This window comes from Oncorhynchus nerka, linkage group LG17, assembly GCF_034236695.1.
Source record: "Oncorhynchus nerka isolate Pitt River linkage group LG17, Oner_Uvic_2.0, whole genome shotgun sequence".
Lineage (NCBI taxonomy): Eukaryota > Metazoa > Chordata > Actinopteri > Salmoniformes > Salmonidae > Oncorhynchus > Oncorhynchus nerka.
Window position 1 is genome coordinate 17,982,199 of NC_088412.1, and position 22,395 is coordinate 18,004,593.

Below are 22,395 nucleotides of genomic sequence, written 5' to 3' on the forward strand. Positions count from 1 at the left end.
AAGGTGAAGGTAAAATTATGACTTACATTCTGATATCTTGCTCTTATTTCTCTTCCTGAGGGTCCCAGTGATCAAATGAAGTGCCGTTTTCTTTGATAAAATCCATTTTTAGAGCCTAAAACAAAACATTTTGTAAACCGTTTGTGTCGTGAATTCCATCTCTATCAACTTTTTACGGAGCATTCGACATAATTACACAATTGTTTATCTAGTCATAGTTGGTTTCAGTGCAATCATCTGGATGTTTGCAACACAGCCAAACTTGATAGTTTTTTTTGCGGGGAGTATTGACCGAAGTGAACTGATTTGAAGACAACGAGCAATGACTTCATTGCGCACCAATAATATCAGCGAAGCTTCGTTGATTGACTGTATTTCTGCCCAATGACCACTGATCTTCTTGAAATCTAGCTGGGTAGATAGCCAATGAGCTGAGGTAAACGCCAGTATGTGATGGTTATGGGTTGGACCACCATCCCTTGTTTGTAAACACACGAGTAACAAACTTCATTCTCGCCATTGACCACAGGTCACGCTTATTACAGCAGCGTTTTGGTTTTCAACGATTTCATTGAAGACATCATGGCGAATAAATCAGGAAAAGCGAAGTCCAAGTCTAAGTATACAGATTTGCACCAGATTATAGAAGATATTGAACGGGAAAGTGAGACAGATTTTTAGTTTGAGGAATATTTGAGTGTTATGATTCAAACATTGAGGAGCTGTTTCTGCAAGGACAGGACGTACTTCTGGACGGGTAAGTGCTAATGCCGTTTTATGAAATATAAATATATATATATTTCTTTGCAATGTCCCCTCTACTCCTGCCTCCAGTGGTGTTCATATGCCACAGTTCATTACTGCAGGCATGACTGTGCCTCAGGGCCAAAAGGGCACAGCATGGAGGCGTCGTTGTGGTCTGTGTCGCATGAAGTCCCCCATCACCTGCACCACTTGTTCAGTTTGCCTCTGCTTTACATCAGAAAGAGACTTCTATGGGACATGGCACAGGCAGCAAAATATTGTGTAGAGGATTTCCAAACGGTCTACCCCTGTTTAAAAAAAAAAAGAAAAAATTTAATAATATATTTAAAAATATATATATATATTTTTTTGTGTGTTAGAATTGCTTTTTGATATGTTGTATATAGTTATTTGCACTGTTGTATATAGTTATAGGTCATTTCACCAATTCGGCCACTTGGGTACATTTGGGCAACTTGTGTGGGACACCTGGGTGACTTCATGCTAAATGTCATGTAGCTCACCCATTCCTGAAGTTATCAGTCTGAAACTTTGCACACCTACAGTTGCCCTCTTGTGTTATCCATCAAAATTATCTCCATCCTATCTGACTGTGTACCTATTCTAGTACATATGAAAGATGATGCTACAACAATAAAAAACAGAAAACGTATGCTCTTTCTTTCTCTTTTCTTCCACCAGATCTACTGTGTTATAATTTCCTACATTCAATTAACTTTTCCACAAACTTCAGAATGTTTCCATTCAAATGATACCAGGAATATGCATATCCTTGCCTCTGGGGCTGAGCTACAGGCAGTTAGATTAGGGTATGTCTTCAGGTGGAAATTGAGAACAAGGGATGCAGCCATAAACAGTGAAATAGTCTGTGGTAAACAAGTAAATGTCCTGTGATCATGTTGTATGAAAGCATGTTGTATGAAGGCACGACACTGTGTTAGTCTAGAGGCAGGTGTTGTGGTGAGGACAGAAAGGATGTGTGGTGATGAATGGGCACTCGACATGTCTTCTGTTCTGTATGGACCACAGCCACGTCAATATTGACCAACTTCTGGGAACGGGAGGACAGTGGTCACTGCTGCACTTTCAGTAATGTGGTCATCAAAAAATGTGGGTAGGACAAGAGGATTTTTCAGCTTTTTCCATCAGCAAATTAATTCAAAATGTGGTAATGGCATAGTAATCCTTGCCCTGTAAGGGTAGAAAACCAACGTGTCCTATGGTAGGGTAAGACAATTATTTCTGTGAATGTTGACTTGATGCCAGGTGATAAAATGTGTGTTACTCACTGCACACATAAACTAGACTGGTTTGAAATGCCCCAAAAATCTCCAAGTCCTCCAAGACAGTAAATACTGAACACAATCCCAGAATTAGGTTGTTTAATTAAAATGGCTTGTTTTCCCAGTGGAGTATACATAGATTTGGAGGGAGTGTTTGCATTGTTACTTGTCACATACATACTGTATACTTACATATATGTCACCCTTTTGTCAACTTGTCCGCTAATAACATTCCAGTTAGAAACTATAAACACAGGAGAGGAGAGCTGTTAGTGGCCTGTGTTTACTCAGCATAGGGCTTTACCACTCAGTAATGTGACTGAGTCTGTAATACAGTACCTACATGTTTCAAGCAGACCGCCATAGTCCCTGTGCCCAAGAACGCCAAAGTAACCTGTCTAAATGACTACCACCCCTTAGCACTCATGTCTGTAGACATGAAGTGCTTTGAAAGGCTGGTCATGGCTCACATCAACACCATCATCCCAGAAACCCTAGACCCACTAGACTTTGCAGGATCAACAGATTTCCCACCTGGACAAAAGGAACACCTACATGAGAATGCTGTTAGTTGACTACAGCTCAGCGTTCAACACCATCACTAAGCGAAGGACTATACACCTCCCTCTGCAAATGGATCCTGGACTTCCTGACGGGCTGCCCCCAGGTGATAAGGGTTGGCAACCCCACATCTGCCACGCTGATCCTCAACACGAGGGCCCCTCAGGGGTGCCTGCTTAATCCCCTCCGGTACTCCCTGTTCACCCATGACTGCGTGGCTTCACATAACTCCTACACCATCATTAAGTTTCCTGACAACACAACGGTGGTAGGCCTGATCACTGACAACGATGAGACAGCCTACAGGGAGGAGGTCAGAGACCTGGCAGTGTGGTGCCAGGACAACAACCTCTATCTCAATGTGAGCAAGACAAAGGAGCTGATCGTGGACAACAGGAAAGGGAGAGCTGAGCACACCCCCATTAACATCGACGGGGCTGTAGTGGAACGGGTCGAGAGCTTCAAGTTCCTTTGTGTCCACATCGTCAACAAACTGTGATGGTCCAAACACCCCCAAAAAGTTGTGAAAAGGGCATGACAACGCCTATTCCCCCTCAGGAGACTGAAAACATATGGGTCCTCAAATCCTCCAAATGTTCAACAGCTGCACCATCAAGAGCATCCTAACCTGTTGCATCACTGCTTGGTATGGCAACTGCTCGGCATCCGACCACAAGGCGCTACAGAGGGTAGTGCGTACGGCCCAGTACATCACTGGCGCCAAGCTTCTTGCCATCCAGGACCTCTATACCAGGCGGTGTCAGAGGTAGGCCCTAAAAAGACTCCATCCAAGTCATAGACTGTTCCCTTTGCTACTGCACGGAAAGCGGTACTGGAGTACCAAATCTGGGACCACTCGCTGTTTATTATCTATGCATAGTCACCTTACCTTATGTATTACCCTTGTTAGAAACAAGTATTGAGTTTATTTGTTATAATTAATTGGTATTAGATTTAAAAGGTGATTTAATTGCTCCCATACTATAATGTTGTTAATGCATTTCTTCTGAAGAAATATTTCTTTAATGTATAAGTGAATAGGTTGGATTACTTATAAGTTTAAGTTTTGACCAATAAGGTCGCTTGTTAAGCTGTGGCCAATGGGAGAGTTGACCTGGTTAACGGGAGGCCTGGGGGAAAAGAGAGGGAGAGAGACGTTGAGAAAAGGATGAACGTTACATTATGACCGTTGGTGAAGAAAAATGATAAAAGAAGACGATAAAAATAGAACCAAACCCATACCTACTGAGTTTTGAAGGGATTTTATAAGAGAGTTGTTATAATTTTGTTACGTGTTAAAAGCAAGCTTGAAATCATTTGGACATGGGTTGTGCACGACTCATTGGGGTTTATTCTTTTTGATTTATTTCGATGTGGTGCTTTGAAAATGTAATAATACACATCTTGAACCTTGTGTATGTTGCCTTGGTGGAGTCATTTACTGTTTCAATTTAATTGAATGCATGGGAAAGCATATTCTTATACAATAACAAAAATATATAATCATTACATCCGAAGTTAACACCCTATTTGTCATCACCTTAGAGAGTTTACAGCAGGGATTCTTATTAGAGATGTCCTTCTCACCTAACATCGTGTGTTGTTGAGATACTCTACGTAACTTAATATCGTGAGAGTCAAATTCGAGCCTGGTGAGAGGGTTACATACATATTACCTAAATGACCTCGATTCACATGTACCCCCACACGTTGACTCGGTACCGGTACCCCCTGTATATTGCCTCGTTATTGTTATTTTATTGTGTTACTTTGTATTTGATATATGATAGTGTATTTGTTTTATTTAAATTGGTTTTGTATATATTATCTTGCTTACAAAAAGACCTGCATTGTTGGTTAAGGGCTTGTCAGTAAACCTTTCACACTAAGGTCTCCACCGTCACAATAACATTTGATTTGAGTTTGGTGCTCTGTCCGAAAATGGCACCCTATCCCCTGTAAAGTGCACTACTTTGACCACAGTGCTATGAATGCACATTGTAGGGAAAAGGTTCAATATCAGACGCAGCCTTGGTCTCACAGCATTTCTCAACATGCCTCAGATGTTGAATTATAGAATAGGAGAGAGGAGATGACTGTAAAACTCACAAATAGGATTCCTACCATGGTCCTCACATTACTGTCTACCATGGTCCCCAGATTACTGTCTACCATGTTCCTCAATACTGTCTACCATGGTCCCCAAATGACTGTCTACCATATTCCTCACAATACTATCTACCATGGTCCCCATATTACTGTCTACCATATTCCTCACAATACTGTCTACTATGGTCCCCAGATTACTGTCTAGCATGTTCCCCACATTATTGCCTAGCATGGTCCCCAGATTACTGTCTATCATGGTCCCCAGATTACTGTCTACCATGGTCCTCACAATACTGTCTACAATGGTCCCCACATTACTGTTTACCATGGTTAATGTTGTTCTTACTTCAGCCCACAGTTCCTCACCACTCCTCTCCCAACCCAAGTGTTTATTTGGTGAAATCAGGTGTCAACCGCCTACCATCTCACCACACACACGCGCACACACACATACACACGTTAGCTTGCGACAGTGGCTGTAGAGGAGAAACAACAACACCAGAGCCAGTCTACAAGCTGTTCCAGCTGTTTCCCTGTGTTGTGTGTGTTTCGATCTGTGCCTGATGATGTTCATAGACAGGCTCAGCAGCAGCTCCACTCGCTGGGCTGCTGGGAGATGGCTTTGTTAGCTGTGTGTGAGCCACGTCCGCTCTCACCGACACTGTAGTTGACATATACTGTAGACTTTACTATAGAACCCATGTTTTACACATGTAATAAAACCCATGTTAGCATTTAGTTGGACAGTGTATACCATGTACATAATAATACAACTAATAAAACTCATGTTTGACACATACTGTAGAACCAACATTGACCGATGCTATAAAACCAATGTTGACCCATACTATAGAACCCATGTTGACCCATACTATAGAACCAACAATGACCCATACCATAGAACCCATGTTGACCTGTACTATAGAACCCATATTATAGAACCTATGTTGAACCATACTATAGAACCCATGTTGACCCATACTATAGAACCCATAATGACCAATACTATAGAACCCATAATGACCCATATTGTAGAACCCATGTTGACCCATACTACAGAACCATTGTTTGGCACTTTGGGATGTTTCACACCAACCAAAACACCTCTTTGGTGGTCATATTAGGAAGCTGTAGTCCTTGCCGATTAATTAGGGCCGATTTCTAGTTTTCATAACAATCGTAAATCGGTATTTTTGTGCGCCGATTTGCCGATATATTTATATATACATTTTTTTTTACACCTTTATTTAATCTTTATTTAACTAGGCAATTCAATTAAGAACACATTCTTATTGTCAATGACGGCCTAGGAACAGTGGGTTAACTGCCTTGTTCAGGGGCAGAATAACAGATTTTCACTTTGTCAGCTCGGGGGATCCAATCTTGCAACCTTAACTAGTCCAACGCAATAATGACCTGCCTCTTTCTCGTTGCACTCCACAAGGAGGCTGCCTGTTATGCGAATGCAGTAAGCCAAGGTAAGTTGCTAGCCAGCATTAAACGTATCTTATAAAAAACAATCATAATCACTAATTAACTACACATGGTTGATGATATTACTAGATATTACGTTGCATATAATCTGACTGAGCATACAAGTATCTGACTGAGCGGTGGTAGGCAGAAGCAGGCGCGTAAACATTCATTCAAACAGCACATTAGTGCGTTTTGCCAGCAGCTCTTCGTTGTGCATCAAGCATTGCGCTGTTTATGACTCCCGAGATGAGGCTTGTGTAACCAAAGTGAAATGGCTAGCTAGTTAGCGCGCGCTAATTGTCGTTGTGTTGCTGGTTCGAGCCCAGGGAGGAGCGAGGAGAGGGATGGACGCTATACTGTTACACTGGCAATACTAAAGTGCCTATAAGAACATTCAATAGTTAAAGGTTAATGATATACAAATGGTATAGAGGGAAATAGTCCTATAATTCCTATAATAACTACAACCTAAAACTTCTTACCTGGGAATATTGAAGACTCATGTTATAAGGAACTACCAGCTTTCATATGTTCTCATGTTCTGAGCAAGGAACTGAAACGTTAGCTTTTTTACATGGCACATATTTTACATGGAACATATTGCACTTTTACTTTCTTCTCCAACACTTTGTTTTTGCATTATTTAAACCAAATTGAACATGTTTCATTATTTACTTGAGGCTAAATTGATTTTATTGATGTATTATATTAAAGTTAAAATAAGTGTTTATTCAGTATTGTTGTAATTGTCATTATTACAAATAAAAAAATTGGCCGATTACTCGGTATCCGCTTTTATGGTCCTCTAATAATCGGTATCGGTGTTGAAAAATCATAATCGGTCGACCTCTACTCTCTACCATCTGACTCAGTTTAGCTTTAAAAGATTGTAGACCTCCACAAGTCTGGTTCATCCTGGGGAGCAATTTCCAAATGCCTGAAGGTACCACATTCATCTGTTCAAACAATAGGACGCAAGTATAAACACCATGGGACCAGGCAGCCGTCATACCGCTCAGGAAGGAGACGCGTTCTGTCTCCTAGAGATGAACGTACTTTGGTGCGAAAAGTGCAAATCAATCCCAGAACAACAGCAAAGGACCTTGTGAAGATGCTGGAGGAAACAGGTAGAAAAGTATCTATATCCACAGTTAAACAAGTCCTATATTGACATAACCTGAAAGGCCGCTCAGCAAGGAAGAAGCCACTGCTCCAAAAACGCCAAAAAAAAGCCAGACTACTGTTTGCAACTACACATAGGGACAAGGATTGTACCTTTTGGAGAAATGTCCTCTAGTCTGATGAAACAAAAATATAACTGTTTGTCCATAATGACCATCGTTATGTTTTGAGGAAAAATGGGGACGCTTGCAAGCTGAAGAACACCATCCCAACTGTGAAGCACGGGGGTGGCAGCATCATGTTGTGGGGGTGCAGGAGGGACTGGTGCACTTCACAAAATAGACGGCTTCATGAGGAAGGAACAGTCAAAGTATTGGAGAGGCCATCACAAAGCCCTGACCTTAATCCCATAGAACATTTGTGGGCAGAACTGAAAAAGCATGTGCGAGCAAGGAGGGCTACAAACCCGACTCAGTAACACCAGCTCTGTCAGGAGGAATGGGCCAAAATTCACCCAACTTATTGTGGGAAGCTTGTGGAAGGCTACCCGAAACGTTTGACCCAAGTTAATCAATTTCAAGGCAATGCTAGCAAATACTAAATGAGTGTATGTAAACTTCTGAGCCACTGGGAATATGATGAAAGAAATGAAAGCTGAAATAAATCATTCTCTCTACTATTATTCTGATATTTCACATTCTTAAAATCAAAGTAATCATCCTAACTGAGCTAAGACAGGGCATTTTTAATAGGATTAAATGTCAGGAATTGTGAAAAACTGAGTTTAAACGTTTGACTTCAACAGTACCGTAGAGAGCTATTTATAACTTGTCAGAAATGTCCAGATCTACTAGCCTATGTCAGCTAACGTTTTTTTATTACGGTTTTTAGCCCATATTGTTGTATTTTTTTTCTCACTCAAATATCACTTGAATACACATTAGAAATGGCAAAATGTATAGAATTGCAAGAAAATTTGCTTAAAATTGCTAAATGTTCTTTGCACCCCATGACAGAATGTGTAGAATTGCAGGAAATAAACTTTAAACCTGCAACATATTCTCTCCACCAACAAGAGGGGTGTGAACAGTTTGTGTCATGAACAGTGCCTGTGCCCATAGACATAGACGTGGTGTGTGCGCATGCTCAGAGGGGTGGCGCGGGATGTTTCCCAATGCTGGAAGGGGGTCCCCGAGTGAAAAAGTTTGGGAACCCCTTGGTTAAGCAATCCTTGCATTCACATACCCCTATAGTTCTTTCATGTTATAAACTGAAGCTAGCAAAGTCTACTTCCCTCTCAGACTAGAGGTGAGCTTCCAAAACATTGGTAGTACTAAGATCCCATTTCGTCCATTGCCTAACAAAGGACTTAAGACAACCTTAGTGTTACAAAGGTTTTGGAAACTCAACCAAGATTAGCTCATGATGCTCATCTGAATGTTGACCTAACATGTTCTATCTCTCCATGTTCCTCTTTGTGTCCCAGGTATGAGAGGGATCTGAAGCCCAGCAGCAGCTCTCCCTCTATGGAGGAGGACGAGGGCTTCAGTGACTGGACCCAGCGGCTGGAGAGACGCAGGCAGCAGGCCCAGCGCATGGAGGAGCTCAGTCAGGCCACAGAGGAGCAGGACCAGAGGCCCCTGAATGGTGCCGCAAAGCCCCCCACACCATATACCCTCTCTGGCTCAGCCACCCCCACCACATCCACCTCTCGCCAGCAGAGACACAAGGCAGAAGTGGAGGATGAAGTGGAGAAGAAGTGGGGAAGAAAGGAAAGTGAGAGGAAAGGGTGGGAGCGAGAGGAGGAGGTGGTTACAGAAGCGAGGGAAGGAGAAGAGGAGGCAGAGAAACAGAGGCAGGAGCAGATGAGAGTGCTGAAGAAGAGAGAGGAGGACCAAAGATCTGATGCTGAGGAGAAGGTACTCTTTAGCTTTACTGATTTAAAAAATATATTTATATTATAGGCAAATATGTGATTAATTAAGAAAATTTCAATTATGAATATGATTATTCAAAAATGTATGTCGTTGAAGTAGTCAACTTTGGAGATGTTCTTTGCAACTCCAGGTGAAAGAGAAGCGCAAAGAGGTGAAGATCTCGTACACATCCAAAGTCGTCCTCCATACAGAGGCAAAGCATGGCAACGTCAACGGAGACACAGCTGGGGAGAAAGTGACATCATACATGGTCAAAACCAAATTAAGGGCTCCCAGGTAAATAATGGCGTATTATGGTATATGGATATGTCTCACCAGACCTGCTTCCAAATTCAGTTACATGGCAAGCAAATCACATCCCGATTCACATTGTAACTCCTAGATGTTTCACATTCTAAACCATCAGGATGGTGAAAACTATTAGGAGATGGAGACATCTCTTCAAATACTCCTCCTCTATACAGTGGGGCATGTGGTTGAGATCTGGAGACTGCCTAGGCCACTCCAGGACCTTGAAATGCTTCTTACGAAGCCACTCCTTCGTTGCCCGGGTGGGTGGTGTGTTTGGGATGATTGTCATGCTGAAAGACCTAGCCACGTTTCATCTTCAATGCCCTTGCTGATGGTAGGCTTTGTTACTTTTGTCCCAGCTCTCTGCAGGTCATTCACTAGGTCCCCTCGTGTGGTTCTGGGATTTTTGCTCACCGTTCTTGTGATCATTTTGACCCCACAGTGTGAGATCTTGCGTGGAGCCCCAGATCGAGGGAGATTATCAGTGGTCTTGTATGTCTTCCATTTCCTAATAATTGCTCCCACAGTTGATTTCTTCAAACCAAGCTGCTTACCTATTGCAGATTCAGTCTTCCCAGCCTGGTGCAGGTCTACAATTTTGTTTCTGGTGTCCTTTGACAGCTCTTTGGTCTTGGCCATAGTGGAGTTTGGAGTGTGACACTTTGAGGTTGTGGACAGGTGTCTTTTATACTGATAACAAGTTCAAACAGGTGCCATTAATACAGGTAACGAGTGGAGGACAGAGGAGCCTCTTAAAAAGAAGAAGTTACAGGTCTGTGAGAGCCAGAAATCTTGCTTGTTTGTAGGTGACCAAATAATTTGCAAATTAATTCATAAAAAATCCTACAATGTGATTTTCTGGATTTTTATTCTCATTTTGTCTGTCATAGTTGAAGTGTACCTATGATGAAAATTACAGGCCTCTCTCATCTTTTTAAGTGGGAGAACTTGCACAATTGGTGGCTGACTAAATACTTTTTTGCCCCACTGTATATCCACCTTTGTTCCTCCATGCAGTCATCCTCCATCTCCCTCCATCTCTCCCAGGGCTGTGGTACAAATGGCAGCTGCAGAGGCTGAGGAGGAGGCCATCTTGGAGACAGAGGCCAAGTTGGAGAAGATCCGACGGAGCCATGCGGAGAAGGAAAACCAGGAGCTTGAGCAGCTCAAACACAAGCAGGCTGAGGCCGAGCAGGAGCTAGAGGAGCTGAAGAGGAGGAGGGAGGAGAGACGCCAGGTCAGGAAGGAGGAGGAGCGCAGGAGCAGAGAGGAGGAGCAACAGCGTCTAGCCAAGGAGGAGGTGATGGTCAAATACTTTGTAGACATATTATGATGCCCACGGCCTTAAGATACACACACAGAAATAGATTAAATTGTGATGAGTCTTTTCATTGAGCCGGATCATTTGGCTCAGTTCACCTAAAAGAGCCCTTCATTTAGCTTCCAAATGGCTCTTTGTTCAGTAGTGCTTAAAAATGTACTTAGAAGCATGAAAAAGTAGGAAATTGTGAATGTAAACCGTAAAATCTGCCTAACATTATGTCCGATCGTGAAATGTGAGTTCAAATTAATTTTTACCTGACCAAATTATTAGATCGCCTGCCAATAAAATGACAATCATTTTTTAAAGCACTGCTAAAATGTGCATGGACCTGAATGAGGTGCTCTCCCACTATCTATTGTTCCTGTAGTGAGATGCCCTTCGGGGAATATTTTTTACAAGTTATCTACAGTTAATCGTTGTCTGGCTCTTTCACCGATTTAATTTCTGAAGTCCACCAAAAGATCTGTTTAAAAAGAGTTGTTCATTCACAAATGACCCATCACTATGTTAAACACAGACATCGCACATGCAAAAGGAGCTTTAAATCAGCTAAGCGGCTATTATTATTTTATGTGTTATTTTTTATTGAACCTTTATTTAAACTAGGCAAGTAGGTTAAGAACAAATTCTTATTTGCAATGGCCTACCAAAGGCAAAAGGCCTCCTGCGGGGATGGGGGCTGGGATTAAAAATACAAATAAATTGTAAAGCCTATGGCCATAAGATATACAGCAGCTGAATGTAGCACTCACTAAATGAGCCACCCCTTTTTCTCATAAGCTCTCCAACAGGAGTCTATTATACATTATAATGTAGCTATTTTCACATGTGGCACACTCTTAGAAAAATAGGTGCTATCTAGAACCTAAAAGGGTTTTCAGGCTGTCCCTGTAGGACAACCTTTTGAATAACCCTGATTGGTTCCTTGTAGAACCCTTTTAGTTCCAGGTAAAACCCTTTCAGGTTCTATTGGGAAACGTTTCCACAGAAGGTTCTACACTGACCACAAAAGGGGTACCTGAAACGATAAAGGGTTCTACCTGGAACCAAATAATTTTCTCCTATGTGGACAGCCGAAGAAACCCTTTTGGAACCCTTTTAACTAAGTGTAGACAATTGTCTTCTCTTCTTGGGCAAAACCGAACCATTGTGTCTTCATGTACAGGAGGAGAAGAGGAGGATGAAGGAGGACATAGAGAGGAGGAGGATGGAGGCAGCAGAGCGGATGAAGAGCCTCAGTACCTCCAGCGTAGACGGAGATGAGATGTTTAGCTCGCTCAGTCCCAAAGGCTCCATCTACAAGGTAGCTAACTTGTCTGTCTCCTCTGTCCATGTAGCCACGGTTTGTCGTCATTGCCCATGGTCATATATGACAAGTACGGTTCTTATGTTATGATAATGATACCTTTGTTTTCAGCATTTTTCCCCAAAAATAAATTGTTCAAAAATACTAAAATGTGACTTTATACCATCTTTACAGCCATTGTGTTCAGTTTAAGCCTGTAAGTAGCATGTGTGTGTTTTAAATGTCAGAATTTGCCACAGTCTCCACCACAATGCTTGTAGTGTGATCAGGTCACACACATTTCAAATCAAATCAAATCAAATCAAATGTATTTGTCACATACACATGGTTAGCAGATGTTAATGCGAGTGTAGCGAAATGCTTGTGCTTCTAGTTCCGACAATGCAGTGATAACCAACAAGTAATCTAACTAACAATTCTAAAACGACTGTCTTATACACAGTGTAAGGGGATAAAGAATATGTACATAAGGATATATGAATGAGTGATGGTACAGAGCAGCATACAGTAGATGGTATCGAGTACAGTATATACATATGAGATGAGTATGTAGACAAAGTAAACAAAGTGGCATAGTTAAAGTGGCTAGTGATACATGTATTACATAAGGATGCAGTCGATGATGTAGAGTACAGTATATACGTATGCATATGAGATTAATAATGTAGGGTAAGTAGCATTATATAAGGTAGCATTGTTTAAAGTGGCTAGTGATATATTTACATCATTTCCCATCAATTCCCATTATTAAAGTGGCTGGAGTTGGGTCAGTGTCAATGACAGTGTGTTGGCAGCAGCCACTCAATCTTAGTGGTGGCTGTTTAACAGTCTGATGGCCTTGAGATAGAAGCTGTTTTTCAGTCTCTCGGTCCCAGCTTTGATGCACCTGTACTGACCTCGCCTTCTGGATGATAGCGGGGTGAACAGGCAGTGGTTCGGGTGGTTGATGTCCTTGATGATCTTTATGGCCTTCCTGTAACATCGGGTGGTGTAGGTGTCCTGGAGGGCAGGTAGTTTGCCCCCGGTGATGCGTTGTGCAGACCTCACTACCCTCTGGAGAGCCTTACGGTTGAGGGCGGAGCAGTTGCCGTACCAGGCGGTGATACAGCCCGCCAGGATGCTCTCGATTGTGCATCTGTAGAAGTTTGTGAGTGCTTTTGGTGACAAGCCGAATTTCTTCAGCCTCCTGAGGTTGAAGAGGCGCTGCTGCGCCTTCTTCACGATGCTGTCAGTGTGAGTGGACCAATTCAGTTTGTCTGTGATGTGTATGCCGAGGAACTTAAAACTTGCTACCCTCTCCACTACTGTTCCATCGATGTGGATAGGGGGGTGTTCCCTCTGCTGTTTCCTGAAGTCCACAATCATCTCCTTAGTTTTGTTGACGTTGAGTGTGAGGTTATTTTCCTGACACCACACTCCGAGGGCCCTCACCTCCTCCCTGTAGGCCGTCTCGTCGTTGTTGGTAATCAAGCCTACCACTGTTGTGTCGTCCGCAAACTTGATGATTGAGTTGGAGGCGTTGTCAATGTGTTCCATTTACATATGGGTTTGCGATCACTGGGTGTGTTTGTGTGTGTGTGTGAGACATGTGCAGCTTTGAAGTCGATCAGTATTCACTGTTTTGTGTCAATACCACCAGGTCCTTGTCTGTGTGATGTTAATTTGCTCTGACAGCATGTCTCTACATACATACTATGTCACAGTTTTTCAGCCCAAGGCCAAACGGTCACTGTGACAGCCTGTGTTTACACTGTTCTGTGTTAATGTCCTTAACTCCTTCCACCTTGCTCTGTAAAAAGTAGGGTAGTAAGTCATTCACTTAGTTAATATACAGATATTCTGTATACAGATTAGAGGTCGACCGATTAATCGGAATGGCCGATTAATTAGGGCCGATTTCAAGTTTTCATAACAATCGGAAATCGGTATTTTTGGATGCCGATTTTGCCGAATTAAAAAATATATATATATATACTTTTTTTTACACCTTTATTTAAGAACACATTATTATTTTCAATGACGACCTAGGAACGGTGGGTTAACTGCCTTGTTCAGGGGCAGAACAACAGATTTTTACCTTGTCAACTCTGGGATTCAATCTTGCAACCTTACAGTTAACTAATCCAATGCTCTAACCACCTGCCTCTCATTGCACTCCGCGAGGAGCCTGCCTGTTACGCGAATGCAGTTGAAGCCAAGGTAAGTTGCTAGCTAGCATTAAACTTATCTTATAAAAAAGAATCAATCAATTATAATCACTAGTTATAACTACACATGGTTGATGATATTACTAGTTTATCTAGCGTGTCCTGCGTTGCATATAATCGATGCAACGCTGGGGGATGATTTAACAAAAGCGCATTTGCGAAAAAAGCACAATCGTTGCACGACTATATATATTGTTAAACTTACATATTTAGCTAAAATAAATCCAGGTTAGCAGGCAATATTAACCAGGTTAAATTGTGTCACTTCTCTTGCATTCATTGCACGCAGAGTCAGGGTATATGCAACAGTTTGGGCCGCTTGGCTCATTAATTATTATTATTATTATGTTGAAATTAAGTCTATGATTTGATATTTGATAAAGCAGTTTGACTGAGCGATGGTAGGCAGCAGCAGGCTCGCAAGCATTCATTCAAACAGCACTTTCGTGCGTTTTGCCAGCAGCTCTTCGCTAGCACAGCGTTGTTTATGACTTCAAGCCTATCAGCCTGATGGCTGGTGCAACCGATGTGAAATGGCTAGCTAGTTAGTGGGATACGCGCTAATAGCGTTTCAAACGTCATTCGCTCTGAGACTTGGAGTAGTTATTCCCCGCAGCTTTTGTGGAGCGATGGGTAACGATGCTTCGAGGATGGCTGTTGTCAATGTGTTCCTGGTTCGAGCCCAGGGAGGAGCGAGGAGAGGGACGGAAGCTATAATGTTACACTGGCAATACTAAATTGCCTATAAGAACATCCAATAGTCAAAGGTTAATTAAATACAAATGGTATAGAGAGAAATAGTACAATAAATACTATATTAACTACAACCTAAAACCTCTTACCTGGGAATATTGAAGTCTCATGTTAAAAGGAACCACCAACTTTCATATGTTCTCATGTTCTGAGCAAGGAACTCAAACGTTAGCTTTTGTACGTGGCACATATTGCACTTTTACTTCTCCAACACTTTGTTTTTGCATTATTTAAACCAAATTGAACATGTTTCATTATTTGAGGCTAAATTTATTTTTATTGATGTATTAAGTTAAATTAAATTAAGTTAAAATAAGTGTTAATTCAGTATTGTTGTAATTGTCATTATTACAAATACATTAGTTTTTTTAAATTGGCCGATTAATCATTATTCGGCTTTTTTGGTCCTCCAATAATTGGTCATCCTCTAATACAGATACAGTTAGACTGGCGGCAGGTAGCCTAGTGGTTAGATTGAATCCCAGAGCTGACAAGGTAAAAATCTGTCGTTCTGCCCCTGAGCAAGGCAGTTAACCCACTGTTCCCTGGTAGGCTGTCATTGTAAATAAGAATTTGTTCTTTAACTGACTTACCTAGTTAAATAAAGGCTAAATTAATTTGAAAACTAATAATAATTCAAAATGTGTTTCCATGGGTTAATTTGTTTGGATTTTAGCATTTACACTGCATGGCATGTTGTGAAGGGTTGAGTATAGTACTGTACTCCTGCTTCTTGTATCATTTCATTAGACTTGTTGCCTGTCAGATACCTTCCACAGGATTTATAATCCACTCCGATCCCATTAGGACATGTAGCCTAATCACAGTTACTGGCTTTGTGTTCTGCCAGGAGATTCCAGTAAGGACCCTAGATAACCTTTTATAGCTGGATGTCATTTCTAACACCCCAACCCTATGAGCTTGCTTTATGAGCCTGGCTCAACTCTGACTTTAATGTATCAGTCAGATCATTGAGATAGCTAATTACATTTTTACAACCAGATGCATATATCATGTAGCTCTCATCTGTCGTAAATGCACACGCTGCATGTAGCATTCAGTCTCCTTATAAGTTCAGCTACTGATAATATTATGTTTCCATCCACTATCTCTTTAATATTACGTTTCCATCCACTATCTCTCTAATATTACGTTTCCACCCACTATCTCTTTTATATTACGTTTCCATCCACTATCTCTTATTTTCACTTTCTAACCTGACTGTACAGGGCTATGTGGTGACGGGGTTGCTGTGGTGGTGTCCTTGGGCCTTGGTCCTTAGAGTGCTGTCATAAGATTCCCTCTGATTGTGTGTGTAATTTTAGAGAGAGAATGAATAGAGTTTGACAGGAGAAAATACATGCTCTGTGAGTTGGGGTCTACATGTTGTGCAATTTGATTCAGGTTCGGGGCTGAACAGTGAACAGTAACATAAGGGATCCTTCTGTGTGGGAGGAACCAGAGCTTGGTGCTGGATCCTTTGAAGTATGACCTCTTTGGCAAGCAAGGGTAGAGGACAGGACATTATGACCCTGCCTCAAACTAGAACCCCTCTCATACAAATATTAGTGTTTTGATGAATGATTAACCTAAGACTTGCAATCCCAAACACATTTTATTTACTATGATTCAGTCTGTAATGCAGTAAATACACAGATTCAAGGTAAGGAATGGGTTTTGGAAGCCTTCCCACACCCTGATTTCATTATAACTATGCCTGCAGTAAACCTTGGATTAAGGCAGAGTTAGCTTGAATCTCTCTCTGGTAATATAAATGGACAGATACAGGCAGATGGAGACAGTTGATAAAGACCAGTAGAACATTGCTCTGTTTGACTTGGAAGAGATCTTTACTGTGTCAGGCTAAATCCAGGGCTGTGATTAACATCACATTGATCATGAGAATCCCCAGTCTGACAATTCTAGAAGTCATGGAATACTTCACTGTTCTATTCTAATTCCAAAACAATCCCCTTCAACATCCTCTTCATATTTTTCAGATCACAGAGCGAACGGAATCCTTGAACCGATCCCTAAAGAAAAGGTGAGACATTTTCACAATGAATCTCTCAAAGCAAACAAACCAATTCCACACCCTATGTTGTTTAAATTGTACTCTCACAGTTACTTTCTAATTCTTGGTTGCAACTTGAAGTTGACCAAAGTCCCACTGGGCCCCCCTGAGGAAGCCTGGATGGAGAGGTGCTATCTATGGCAGAACAGCAGTTATGCCGGCTAAATGGCTGGCGTGTAAAAGTAAACATAGAAAAAGAGGGCCGGTGGTGACCTCTAAACCTCTCTCAGTGCATCACCTTTGTCAACCTGGGTGATTTATGGCTTGGTTAACTCTGACCAGATGTGGGGGCTGGAGCCTGGGCTGGCTGGGTTCTCTCTGATGGCTGGTGAGCTATAGCTCTGGACTGTGGGACTGCTGTGTGGCTCCATGCAGTCTGACCACAGTAGTCAGTTATCAGTGGTAAAAAGCTCTGAGCAGTTGGAGTAGTAGAGGCCAGGTCCGGGTTAAATGAATATGGAGAGTGTGAATTAAAACAGGGCGTAATAACGACTTTATCATCCAGGTGCAGGTTTGAGATCTGAAGAATTGAGTGTTTCATGTTTTAGTCTAGGACGGAGGGAGAGTTTAGTGACATCACTAGTGACAGTCCTTTGATGTGGGTGTTACGCACCCGTGTTGATGTGTGTAAAAACACTATTAGACCAAATCAAAGCATTCTGGAGAAGAAGTTATGGGTGACAGACAGGCGGCTTCCTTCGCCCCTTTACTTATAACAGCCTTCTCTCATGCAGTTAGAAAGCATGACATCATTTAGCCAAGCCAATTTGAACGTCTTTGCAGAGCAAAAGATTTGTGGGCCGTTTATCATGTTAGAGCAATCGTGCCATGCCTAAAGAAGCTATTTAATTTTCAAACTAGCCAGCCCTATCAGGCTAATGGCTCATGCCTTTCATGGGAGTTCTCTTACTAATATAAATAGATTTGGGGGCCATTTTGAAATGCAGGGAATAAGCTCATCATTTGGACCCACCTATTTGTTTTTGTTATTAGCGTATATGTCTGACTTTAGCTCTGTGTAGTGGATTTTAGGCTGGCTGGCTGGCTGGCTGGCTGTGTGTGTGTGTGTGTGTGTGTGTGTGTGTGTGTGTGTGTGTGTGTGTGTGTGTGTGTGTGTGTGTGTGTGTGTGTAGGGGTCCTTCACACAGGATCCCACTGTGGTCAGCGAACAAGCCTAATATTAGGCCTGATAGACAGTGTTGACAGAAGTCCCTGCAAGAGGCCATGCAATCCCATCCCCTGTCTAATTGCAGTGCAGATTCAAATGGCTCCTTTTACCAAGGGGGTGTATCCCCACACTGGGCAAAAACGAATTGAATCAACTTTGTTTCCACATCATTTCAGCCCAAAGATTATATGTGATGACGTTGAATCAACGTGGAAAACTGACTGAATTTGAAAAAGTCATCGACGTGAGAGAATTGTGTCTGTTTTTCACCCAACTTTTAACCTAAATTCAAAAACATGGTGGAATTTTTTTGTTGATTTCACATTGAATTCATAGAAGTTGACAACTTAAACAGATGTAAATTAAAACTAGACATTGAACTGACATCTGTCCCCAGTAGAATGTTTCAATAGGGGAGTGAAAGGATGATCCGTGCTCACTTGCAGGCCTGTTGCCAGTCAGATGAGATAGTAAAACATTATTGTTTTTCTTCCCTCAACCATTTGTCATCCTGTGTTGTATTTCACTCTCCTCTGACTGAGCGTCTCTATTTTGGATACAGCAACAGCTTCAAGAAGACACAGCCCCCTGTTCTCCTCGCCAAGATCGATGACAGGCTGGAGCAATACACCACCGCCATCGAGGTTAGCTCCCACCTTGTTTCTGCCCCTCCCTCTGTTCCTGACAGTCAGAGGCCCCATTGGTGGGGGCTGTGATGAAGGCTTTCATCTGGTGACTATTCAGCCAGACTTCTCTGCCACCTTCTCTGCCTCTCTATAGGTGACACACTGTGTAAGTCTCACACATACATAATTATATTATACCTCAGCCTCAGACTCATATCAACCTTATCAGACTCATATCAATAAAGTAACCAGGTTTCCATCCAACCTTTTTATGCGAGTAAAGTATGTTGGATAAAACATATCACGACAGCCCTGACGGACACAGCAAATTTGTCTGCAAACTTTCCAAATGTCAACAAAACGAAATATGCTAGATAAGGTGGGATCTTTTTGTGTCTGTAAAATTAATTATGCGAGAAATGGCTGTGGAAACGCCTTTATGCGCAAATATTGATATAATAACCATCATATCGAAGTAAATTTGGAGTCACGCAATGATGTGTTTTGTGGTCGTCCCACCCTGACTCGTTGGGAAAGCATGCAGTTTTTTGGGGCTACTGTAGAGTCAGATGAGCTTCACAGTCATGAAAGTGCACAGTGATGAGCTTGATGCTCCTCTACAATAAATATCGAGGGTCTTATTCTGGGGACATGATGATCAATGATTGACTGTAGACTATACCAGCACTGTAGACCAGAGTGGGCTACATAATTCAATATTTTCTACCGACAAAACCATTAGTAGAGTTGAAAATGCAATGGAAACCCATTTACCTTGTATGTTTTATTCGGTACAAGGGAATGAAACTGCAAAAAAATATTTGTATGTGCACTATGTCATCACACACAGCCTTTCATCTGCAGTGTCAGTTTGATAGATACACCCCTCTGGTGGGATTTTAGAATATTTGCGTGAAAATCGGTCAACAATTGTATGGAAACCTGTCGGTATCAGTGTTCACACATCAAAGTCAGTCACGTGGCCTTAGTCAGGCCCAGTCCGTCAAACCACCTGTCTACTCTATAATTTGGGAGAGGATTGATGGGCACTTGAGGCTAGACTGAGCTTGCTTTCTCATCTCCTGAGTGGAGCCTGAGTCATACTATAAGTACATGGGAGTAGTTGTGTGTGTGAGGCCCTCCTACTGCTCTCCCATGAAGTCCCTATTGCATCATCAGATCACTAGCATGCCATGTTTACTTTGTTTCTAGACTTTGTTACTCATTGTGTCTAACTGTGTTATGCTGTTCTTTATGCAATAGGGTGGGTCTAATCCTGAATACTGATTGGTTAAAACCGCGTTCCAGCCAGTGTCTATTCCACAAGTTACCACCGGCTAACTCCATGACGTTAAAATGCCTATTCACTCTGTTTCATCTGACTGTGCACTCCACTGTCTCATCAGCCCAGCCAAGCAATTTATAAACTTGATCTCCGCTATGAAAAGCATCTAGACATTATCTCACATGTCTTTTAGACTTTTTAAGTGAACAAGCTTAATAAATATGCTTTTTGATCTGGAATTCTGTTATATTTAAATTCCATGCAAATGGTCAATAAAGTATATTGTATCGTTCTGTTGTGTAGTACTCCCAGGAGGTCAAGGCAACCAAACAGGGCCTGACGGACATCCCCATGTCACCTGAGCCAGTGTCCTCCAAGAAGAACTTGTTTGAGGCTGGAGAGGCCTGGAACCAGAGCCTGGCCAAAGGCACACCACCCAAGGCAAGGAAACAACCCCATAACGTTACATACACATTAATGAATAAAGTCAAAGAAGTCTAAGTCATTTGCACCATCACCAACGACTGGACACTAATCACCCAACAACATAAATAGAACCTTACTGAAACAAAACATGAATGCTCTTTACATTCAGTAGCTGCCTGGAGTTATACTGTAGACTAGAGACACAGAAATCTACCTTGCTCTCTTTCAAAAGACATTTACACATTGTGCAGATGTCTAATTATATCTGTCCCAATGCTCCTCTCCATGCTATTGTATGGTTGTGATCTCACACCTTTGTCACAGCCCCCTCTCTCCCCGATGTTTTTAATTACTCTATCCCATTCCTCGTGTGCAGGCCAGGGTTCTTTGAAATAACCAGAAAGGCATGGCAGCTTGACCCCGGGGCGAGAGGAATAACAAACAGCATGTGAGCCACGGCGGTATAGATCTGAGGCCCTTATGGCTGTTGTTTATTTTAACTCTACCACAAATGTGTGGTTTCCCCCCATCCCGGGTATTCCATAGCATGTACAGATGTTGGATCCTAATTTGAGCCCGGTTGCTACAGCAGGATGTTTTTTTGCAGCAACAGGAAATGTGAGTTATTATGTGGATTCAAATTAATGGACATTTTTGTAGGGGCTGATACATTTTTTCATAAGGGAAAATCAAGTCTGAAATTTCTAAGTAGAAATTACCAACTTCAGAAGCATTTTTAAACCTCAAATATACTACAAGTTTGACATTTCCTGCATTGCTGGAAAGTTATCCTGCAACAGGGCGATCAAATTAAGATCCTACATCTGTAGCAGTAGCTGCTAACCTGCCCCCAGAGATACAGTATGTCTTCCCCTTTCTAGCACCATGCTAACGGCTTTCACCGCAGGAGTAGCCCTAAAGAAAACAAACCGGCTAGTTTGAAAGAAGTTGAGTGAGAGGAAAATGGAGAGGAAATTACAGAAGAGAAGTTTCATGGCAGTCTGGAGGATGCAGCCACAGAGTAGCAGTCTTGCACTACAGATGTAGGATTTTAATTTGAGCCAGTTTGCTACAGCAGGAAAATAATCCTGCAGCGACAGGAAATGTGAATTATTATGTGGATTATTATAATGGGCATTATTGTAGGGGCTGATACGTTTTTCGAAAGTCTTTTTTAACCTCAAATACACTGCAAGTTAAACATTTCCTGCATTTCAGGAAAGTTCCCCTGCAACAGGATGATCAAATTAAGATCCTACATCTGTAGCCTAATGGTGTATAACCTGGGAGTCACGCTTATGGATGAAAATAGAGCTGCCTAATCTCTGTACCCAAATCTTGTGTGTGTGCTGGACAGCTACATTTATCTGTAACAGTCTGTCACAAGAAAATAAGGAATGCCTAAGGAATGGAACTGTCTTGTTGAGCGCCTGAGTGGAAATATGTGTGTGTGTGTGTGCCAGCAGGATGCTGAGAGTCTGAAGGTGGGCGTGGCGGACATGATCACCCAGTGGGTGAAGGGGAACCCAGATGGCACCAGCAGGAGCTCCCCCTCAAGACCAGCTGTAAGTCTCGCTCAGAACAGTTGTGTACAGTATATAGTGTATATGGGTATACATTTACTGTATGTGGCTCTGCATTTCACCAGTTTCATACATTACCGCCAACCTCTTCTCCGTCAC

General features: G+C 42.0%; 1 protein-coding gene across 2 annotated transcripts in view; it reads left to right on the forward strand.

The window, feature by feature from the left end:
• lsp1a (lymphocyte specific protein 1 a) overlaps positions 1-22,395 on the forward strand; it is a 42,687-nt gene that overhangs the window by 12,738 nt on the left and 7,554 nt on the right. For both annotated transcript variants that reach the window (XM_029649281.2, XM_029649280.2), the window contains exons 3-10: positions 8,803-9,235; positions 9,384-9,529; positions 10,592-10,844; positions 12,034-12,171; positions 17,135-17,178; positions 18,939-19,020; positions 20,591-20,728; positions 22,180-22,278. In XM_029649281.2, the coding sequence (XP_029505141.1) occupies positions 8,803-9,235; positions 9,384-9,529; positions 10,592-10,844; positions 12,034-12,171; positions 17,135-17,178; positions 18,939-19,020; positions 20,591-20,728; positions 22,180-22,278 (1,333 nt within the window). The remainder of the gene's footprint in view (positions 1-8,802; positions 9,236-9,383; positions 9,530-10,591; positions 10,845-12,033; positions 12,172-17,134; positions 17,179-18,938; positions 19,021-20,590; positions 20,729-22,179; positions 22,279-22,395) is intronic.